The 9,039-nt window shown below is 43.9% G+C and overlaps 1 protein-coding gene across 1 annotated transcript; it reads left to right on the forward strand.

The window, feature by feature from the left end:
• The first annotated feature begins 561 nt into the window (after positions 1-561).
• On the forward strand, positions 562-6,923 carry KCNV2 (potassium voltage-gated channel modifier subfamily V member 2). Its single transcript, XM_064140497.1, has 2 exons — positions 562-1,998; positions 6,619-6,923. Exons 1-2 carry the CDS (start codon positions 562-564, stop codon positions 6,892-6,894), a joined length of 1,713 nt encoding a protein of 570 aa, XP_063996567.1. The 3' UTR covers positions 6,895-6,923.
• Positions 6,924-9,039: the final 2,116 nt, after the last annotated feature.

Consider the following 9,039-nt stretch of genomic DNA (forward strand, 5'->3'; position numbering starts at 1 on the left):
TCATTCACTATTTTCATTAAGGAAAACCAAGACACGCTGAACTCATGTAAGTAAAGGAAATGTGCAGTGTTCTCTCTCTTCCTCTCTCTCTTCCCATCTCAGTCCCTCATACATTTTCATTTTGAGATTACTCTTAATCCATATATACTTGAATTAGGAAAATACATGAGTTTCATTAGCAATAAAAACTTGGGGCTTTTTTTACCCAACTGATTTTTCATAGATTTATGGATCCATAATCATTCACGTCACAGCCTGAGGGAGATGATGCTGAAGCAGGATAATAGCTTTTAAATCCCCTTCCCTAAGCACTCAGATCTTCTCTGTCAGCAAGATTAAAACGGTCAACAGCAGTCTTCATGTGTCGGTATCCTACACAAAGCTTTCACAACAACTGGAGTTGTGACTGGCCGGGCAGAAAATGCAGAACTGCTGCTGTGCATGATACTGTTGAGATAAAGAGAGAAAAAACCACAATCGACATTTGTAGTATTGGAAGGGACGACAGCTAGTTCGTTATTCAGGTGAATGCAAGAAGAAAGAAGAGAGAGGAAAAACAGTATGTCGCAATTTAACACGCAGCAGCAGTTTCCTTTCCTAAAACACAAAGGCAGAGAAAAGGAAACACCAAATGTCCTGCAGCTTGACAACAGGAAGGATAATGAAGGCATGAACATAGACAACCAAAGTCACTTTTCTGCTACCACTCCAATGAACACCCAGCCCCTAGTGCTCCTAGGACCAGAAGGGAATTACAACTACTATGTGGATGATGAAGATGAGGAAGAGGAAGAGAAAGATCAAGGAAAATGGCTAAGCAGAGGCACAGTTCAGGGAGAAAAGAAGCCTTCATCATCTGTTCCTTGCTCCCCATTTGTCTCTTCCTCTGGACCCTCAGCCACAGCCTCCACTTCTGTGCTGAACATCAATGTTGGCGGCCAAAGCTATCGCCTCACCTACCAGGCAGTGGCCATCTATCCCAAGACACGTCTGGGCCGTCTGGCTACCTCCACTGACCGTTGCAGCCAGCTGGGCTTGTGCGATGACTATGCTGCCCAGGTAGATGAGTATTTCTTTGATCGGGACCCAGCTGTCTTCCAGCTAGTGTACAACTTCTATGCCTCGGGGGTGCTGCGTGTGCGGGAGGAGCTGTGCCCCTGTAGCTTCCTGGAGGAGCTGAGCTACTGGGGAGTGCGGCTCAAATACACACCTCGCTGTTGCCGCATCTGCTTCGAGGAGCGCCGTGATGAGCTGAGTGAGCAGCTGAAGGTCCAGCATGAGCTGCGCTCTCAGGCAGAGATTCAGGAGAATGAGCATCTCTTCCACCACATGCGCTACTATGGTCCCCAGCGCTGGCGTCTCTGGAACCTCATGGAGAAGCCCTTCTCCTCTGTCACTGCCAAGGTGATGGCAGTGGCCTCCAGCTTCTTTGTGCTTATCTCTGTAGTGGCCCTAGCACTCAACACAGTTGAGGAGATGCAGCAGGTAGACCAGAAGAGTGGAGAGAGACGGCCTGTCCTGGAGCACATTGAGACTCTGTGCATTGCATTCTTCACACTGGAGTACCTGCTGCGCTTGGTCTCTACCCCAGACCTGCATCGCTTTGCCAGAAGCGCCCTCAACGCAGTAGACCTCATTGCCATCCTGCCCCTCTACCTGCAGCTGCTGCTTGAATGCTTTGCTGATGTCGACCAACCTCGAGGACAGGGCTCTCAGCATGAGCACGATATTGAGAAGGTGGGACGAGTGGGCAAGGTGGGACAAGTACTACGCATCATGCGCCTTATGCGCATCTTCCGCATCCTCAAGCTGGCCCGCCACTCCACAGGGCTGCGTGCCTTTGGCTTTACCTTACGTCAGTGCTACCAGCAAGTGGGATGCCTTTTGCTCTTCATTGCCATGGGCGTCTTTGCTTTCTCTGCCATGGTCTACACAGTGGAGCATGATGTCTCCAGTACCAACTTCACCAGCATTCCCCATGCTTGGTGGTGGGCTGCTGTAAGTAAACACGTCTCACCTTGATGGGTAGACAGAGACCCCTTCCTCCCTTCCCCTCCCCTTCCTTGCTAGACTCACTGTCAGTCTTGAAAACAGCAGGCTCAGATCAGCAAACATCTGCTGTGAATTCTGCGCTTATAGGACATATGCACCCTCTCACGCACATGCACACATGCAGTCATTCACCTCTGCTGTAAGCTTAATCATGGCTTAATCAGGCAGACAGTGATGAAATTCCTGTCCTATCAAATTAGACAGTACCACTTTAAAAAATGGTGTAGCTTTTAAAGAGATGGTCAGAGACACAGAAGGGAAAGCATTTCCTCATTTAATCCCATTGTCAGTGTTGAAAAAAACAATGCTAACCTTCCATCAAGCTATCTGGTTGCACTTGGACACAGGACTTCCATTCTTCTTGCAGATCCACTGTGACCCATGGTACAAGATCATAAGATACAGTTTATTAAGTGTAGACTGGTCACTCAAGCTTGCAAAGTCAAAGCAGTCCCAGAGTTCTGGCCATTAAAAATGATTAGGACCAATACATTTTTTTGCACAAGAGACTGTGTTCTGTTCCTTAGATGGCATGTCTATGATGCATGTCTGCACACACACAAAACATTGCTGGTTATGCTGTGCCAGACTTGCAAAGGAATAAATGCAAAAAAGCAGAATGGCTTAAGGGGTTGATAAAGGGATAAACTGCCTTCTACATCTAGGTCACTGGTTTGAATCCTATATCAGTTAGTACTGAGAGCTGGTTAATGTCACCTTGAATCTTGATTTTATTCCCATACCAAGCACCTGGAGTGAAGGTCACTGGCTGAGGTTCATCTGACAAGCTCTAGAATGACCTCATTTCTTAAGGATCTCACGCATTTGGACATGTTTCCTTGAGAGGTCTGGGCGATAATTGAGTCATACTTTACTCTGTGTTACGCAGAAGAGTTTTACTGAGGCAGCCTTTTCTGGCCTGCTGGGTTCATGTCTTTCAACGGCATGAAGATTTAGCTGGGAACACAGAGTTGTGGGAATTTAATGTCCTCTACCTTACTTAAAAATACCCTGGCTCTGGCTATGTCCTGGCAGAACTGTTCCAGCATCCCAAACTCTGAATTCACTTCTAAAGGGTTCAGAAAGCAGTCCAACTCCAGTTTTAGATTGTGTAAAGTTCCAAGAATGGACTCAGTTATAGAAAGCTAATAATTATTTCTCAAGCTATTGTGAGATCAAATTAATATATCCTCCAAGGTGCCAAGATAAAAGAAACACTTCTGAGTTTATCGAGACTACCAAAAAATGAGGAGGAAGAAGCAGGCAGTAAGTAAATGCTGAAGGGATAAACCATGCACAAGCACAGCAGTTTCACAATGATCATTTTTACAGCAGTGTTTTGGCAGAAAGCAGAATAGTTTTAACAAGACCATTGCAGAGTGGGGGTAAGCTGATCCCTGTCTGTGCTGCTGCCTGCAGCATTGTGCTGGAGATCAACGGCTCTGCTATGCTACAGAAGATGTGCTCATCTATAGCAGCCAGGATCAGATCAGACGGTAGTTCAACATTGCAGGTGCTGAGAGAAGGCAAACGGTCCACATTTCGATTGTTCAAGGCTCTAAGACTTGTTCTAGTTTATCATCACATGTATTTTGCTTTGCAGTAGCTGATGCTAGCCTCCATAGTTCATGTTTATGGTAGGGCTGCAGGAGCACCTCCAACCCCTAGGATGGGCTGTGGGGTTGTGTCCCAGTTGCTCACCTGTGGAGGGAAACCCATGCAAATGGGCTGGAAAGGAGTCAGAAGATGTTTCCACTCTGGTTGATCAGCACAGGCACTGTGAATAGGGTGCACAGAACAGTAACTCCAGTCCATGCCATGTTGCTTCTCTTGGCCAGCAACCCCAAGACAGATAGCCTGCACTTTCAGTTCAGTAATGGCCAATGAGATGTGGTGAGATCCCATACAGATATTTGTAGAGATTCAGTGTGTGGCAAAGAAAGTCCCTAGAAACACATGTAGACATTTACATATGTACATGTGCTGAATAACATAGAATCATAGAATCAGTCAAGGTTGGAAGAGACCACAAAGATTATCTAGTTCCAACCCCCCTGCCATGGGCAGGGGCACCTAACACTAGTTCAGGTTGTCTAGAGCCTCGTCCAACCTGGCCTTAAACATCTTCAGGGATGGGGCTTTGACCACCTCTCTGGGCAACCTCTTCCAGGGTCTCACCACCTGGAGAACTCCTTCCTAACATTCAGTCTGAACCTACCCACTTCTAGTTTTGTTCCATTCCCCCTGGTCCTATCACTACCTGACATCCTAAAAAGTTCCTCCCCAGCTTTCTTGTAGGCCTCCTTAAGATACTGAAAGGTCACAACAAGGTCACCTCAGAACCTTCTCCTCTCCAGACTGAACAGCCCCCAGTCTCTCTCACAGGAGAGGAGCTGATCATCCTTGTGGCCCTTCTCTGGACATATTCCATGCCAATATGCAGGCTAAAAGAAAAAAATTCTGGGCTCATTTCTGCAGTCTGGTAACACCATAATTATTTGGATGCTCTTAGGAAACCTGTATGACTATGGCTAAGAAAAAGAGGCCTATTTAGCTGAGCAGGCATCTCCAAAAGAAAAGCTGCTTTGCACGTCCCAGGCATTAAACAATAAAGCCTGTTCACTCCTGAAGATTGAAAATTTCAATTGAAATCCAACAACATTCATGGTCTCACACACACGGCTCACACAACTATCTCTCCCAAACTCTCATAGGCAGCGTAGAAGTCCGTGCCAGTGGAACAAAACCTAGCCATAGGCTAATGGTTTTGTTCTGGCTGGTAGAGATAAACATCTTGTCTTCATCTCCGTATGTATTTTTGGAGGTATTTATCCTGTATTATCATTCAAATCCAGTGACTTTATTTCCACTAAACCAAGTGACTAATCCTTTTTATTCCACAGGAAGCACCAGGTGCATCCTCCAAATGTGCTTATCCACTGCTGTTTCATGTATCCTAATGCTCTCTTTATGTGAAATAACACTTTATTTAGCACGTTAGAGGATGGCAGGCTGCACACCGCAACCTCCCAAACCTTTATTGTAGTGCTAAAGCCACGAGGGCCATTGCAGTAAAAGTCCTACTGCCCATGGGTTATTACTGCCAAAATGTTAGATTACCATTTCAGAAATACACACTGTGGGTTGGGATATTGTGGGTTAAAAAATCCCAACCAAACAAAGAAGCAAACAACTGCAACCACCAACAACAACAACATAAATTAAAATTAATTGTCTGAAGAAGATCCCTTGCACAGAGTAGGAAGTGGCAGATGTCAGAAGCCTGCCAGAGGAAAATAAGTTATATTCACTAAATGCAAAAATTATGTTAAAAAAAAAAAAAAAATCAATGTGTGTGCAGTGGAAGTCTATGAATTAGGAGTTATTTCAGCTGACTCTTTGTGAGTATATCAGTCGTATGTAGCATTCCTATAAACAAACGTCCACTAGGTTTTGAAACTAAATTTTACAGAGAAGGTGTTGCAGTACTTGAAATGGTACCGGGTCCATTAAAAAGCACAGGTTCTCCACACAGCCATAGGCTACAAAGACAAAATGCTGATGGCTGATTGTGAAATTGTGTAGACAATGTGGTGGCAAAAAGCAGAGATTCATATGTGTCTGGTATACTAAATGACGTCACTCCACAAAAAAAACCCAAACAAAACATATTTTAAACAACCCCCAAAGCCTTTACAAAGGGCAATTCAGTAAACTGTTTTGCAGATCAGCTAAACCAAAGAGGAATATTCCTTACTAAAGACACACATATACTTTACTTTTGTAACTTTTGATATGCAGCTGAGCAGGAAGATCAAAAGGTTACCACTGTATGTGTAAGTATGCTGCGAGCATATACTGCAAACAAAAACTTCCAGACAATAGAGAAGTGTCTTGATTTTTTCCACAGCACCTTACAGGTATGTAACCATTAAAAGCGATTTTGTCTATAACCTTCCAAGTCCTGGATCACTTCTTCCTATAGTGCAAACATCACAAAAACTTATCTCACAATTAGCTGAATCTTTCCATCTGTTTTTAATCAGTTCTTGAAATACATACAGTAAACAAAGGTAGCAGTCAAAATGCAACCCACAAAAGAAGTCCCAAATGCCAGGTTTTATAAGCACACTGAATTTAGTTACAGTGACATGATGAGGGAGCAAGGCTATAGTTATCACTGGATTTGTGCTGGCAGGGAACCATCTTTCCCCACTCACTGCAGTTGAGCAGACATCTTCTAGACAAGCCGGTGTGCAAATTCTTTAGACAAGCTGGTGTGCAAATTCTTTAGAATTTCCCTCTGCAGGACAAAGCTTCTTAAAACCCTCCTGAATGGTGTCAAACTGCATTCTTGTCTTTCTTTACTGCATGAGAGTGATTTTTTTTCATTAGGGATTTTAGTATAAGATGGATGGTACAGGAAAAAAAAAAAAAAGGCAGAAGGGAATATTTCAGATTTACAATGAAAAGAGCAAAAAATGCTCTCAAATTTTCTTGATGTTTGAATACATTTGTTTGTATGTTGCTTCTTGGCTAATGAACTGAATGTTGGTTTATCTGTAGGTCAGCATTTCTACAGTGGGGTACGGAGACATGTGTCCAGAAACCCACCTTGGCCGCTTGTTTGCTTTCCTTTGCATTGCGTTTGGCATCATCCTGAATGGCATGCCCATCTCCATCCTCTACAACAAATTCTCAGACTACTACAGCAAGCTGAAGGCCTACGAGTACACTGCTCTCAAGAGAGAAAGGGGGAAGGTGGACTTCACACGGAGAGCCATGAAGAAAATATCTGAATGCTGTGGAGAAGGTCCCGCCCAGCCTTTGTCACAGCACTGATACACCTAATGCTTTGGATGTTGGGAGGGAAGAGACAACCCAAAGAAGAAAGAATTAAAAACAGATCAGCCAAGCTAGCCAAATACAAACTGACAAGGCTGAAAGCAACAAAAGTAGACAGTAAATTCAGTTTCAAAGGAAGAAAAAAGGCTCAGGTGACAACAGCAGATTTTGTGTTGTCTGTTCTTCTTTCATGTTTTTCTGTTGCTGTTTTGTTGTTTGGATTTTTTTCCTGTTGTTTTTTTGTTCAGTTGTTTGTTAGTTTTGTTGGTTGTGTTTTTTTTTTCTTTCTTTTGTTTTGAGTGTGATTTTTTTTGTTGTTTGTTTGTTTTGATAGGCTGTGAGCAACACGTAAGTAGCCATAAACTACCTGGAATTACATCCTTCATGTTAACTATCCAGAAACCCTAAATTAGACCCGCATGAAGATGTGACTTCCTGCTCATGATTAGACCCATAATAAGTGCCCACTGCAATCAAACTAAGGGGCAACAAATTGCTGCCATTAAGAGCCATCCACCTCACTGCTCTAAAGGCAGTCTCAAAACTTAAATAAATAGAATACCTGATATACTGACTGCATGGATGAAATTGGGTTTGTACCATCTTTCAAATCAATAAAACAGCCCAGAGTGTGTACCTATTACCAGCATCTACATTGCCTAAGCTTTCAGTTCCTGTTTCCAGCATCAGATAGCTATGCTTTGTTCTTCCAAAGTTATTTTTTTTAGTTCAGCCATGAAAATTATCTCTATCTAAGCAAGCAACAGATTGCTTTTAGTATTTCCATACAACACTTCCTCCCCCTTTCGTATTCATCTTTCACCATGCCAAGAATTAGTGAAGAAGTCTGGAGTCTGAGTTGATAGTTGCCTCTGATCAAAACAGAAAACAATTCCAAACCCAAATCTTACTTAGGCATCGGATTAAGTGTTAAGCTGTATCTATTTTACAGCATTTAATGTATCTACTTACTAAATTGTTAGAATAATAATAGGCCTGTCGTGGAGCACAAATCTTACAGCTGCATTTGAAAAAAAAAAATCACATGAAAGATGTCATAGATAATATCTCACACAGATATTTTCATACAAAGTATTTTGTCAGCACTCATATGTAACCCATTCTGAAATATTTAAGTCAAGATACGTTGTCTGGTACATACGGCCACTGAGGACACAATTCTGACCCCTTAGCTCAGTCCTAGTAGTACCTTACTTCCTAAGATGAGAGCCTTCTTGCACTGCTGGGTTCAATTTCTCATGCATCAGAAACTCATCCCAAAAAATCTATGCAACAAATAACAGCAACAATTAAAATGAGTCAGTTTCATGTGTTACTTTGCAGCGTTATCAGAAGTATTCTTTTTACACAATACCAGTCAATATCAGCTTAGAAATAAGAATAGAATATCACAGTATCACAGTATCACAGTATCACCAAGGTTGGAAGAGACCTCACAGATCATCAAGTCCAACCCTTTACCACAGAGCTCAAGGCTAGACCATGGCACCAAGGGCCACGTCCAACCTTGCCTTGAAGTGCCCCAGGGATGGCGACTCCACCACCTCCCCGGGCAGCCCATTCCAGTGCCCAATGACTCTCTCAGTGAAGAACTTTCTCCTCACCTCCAGCCTAAATCTCCCCTGGCACAGCCTGAGGCTGTGTCCTCTCGTTCTGGTGCTGGCCACTTGAGAGAAGAGAGCAACCTCCTCCTGGCCACAACCACCCCTCAGGTAGTTGTAGACAGCAATGAGGTCACCCCTGAGCCTCTTCTTCTCCAGGCTAACCAATCCCAGCTCCCTCAGCCTCTCCTCGTAGGGCTGTGCTCAAGGCCTCTCCCCAGCCTCGTTGCCCTTCTCTGGACATGCTCAACCATCTCAATGTCCTTCCTAAACTGGGGGGCCCAGAACTGAACACAGTCCTCAAGGTGTGGTCTAACCAGTGCAGAGTACAGGGGCAGAATGACCTCCCTGCTCCTGCTGACCACACCATTCCTGATGCAGGCCAGGATGCCACTGGCTCTCTTGGCCACCTGGGCACACTGCTGGCTCATGTTCAGGCGGGTATCAATCAGTACCCCCAGATCCCTCTCTGTCTGGCTATTCTATAGAATAGAATAGAATAGATTAGAATAGAATAGAT

This window comes from Pogoniulus pusillus, chromosome Z (genome assembly GCF_015220805.1).
Source record: "Pogoniulus pusillus isolate bPogPus1 chromosome Z, bPogPus1.pri, whole genome shotgun sequence".
NCBI classification, from domain to species: Eukaryota; Metazoa; Chordata; class Aves; order Piciformes; family Lybiidae; genus Pogoniulus; species Pogoniulus pusillus.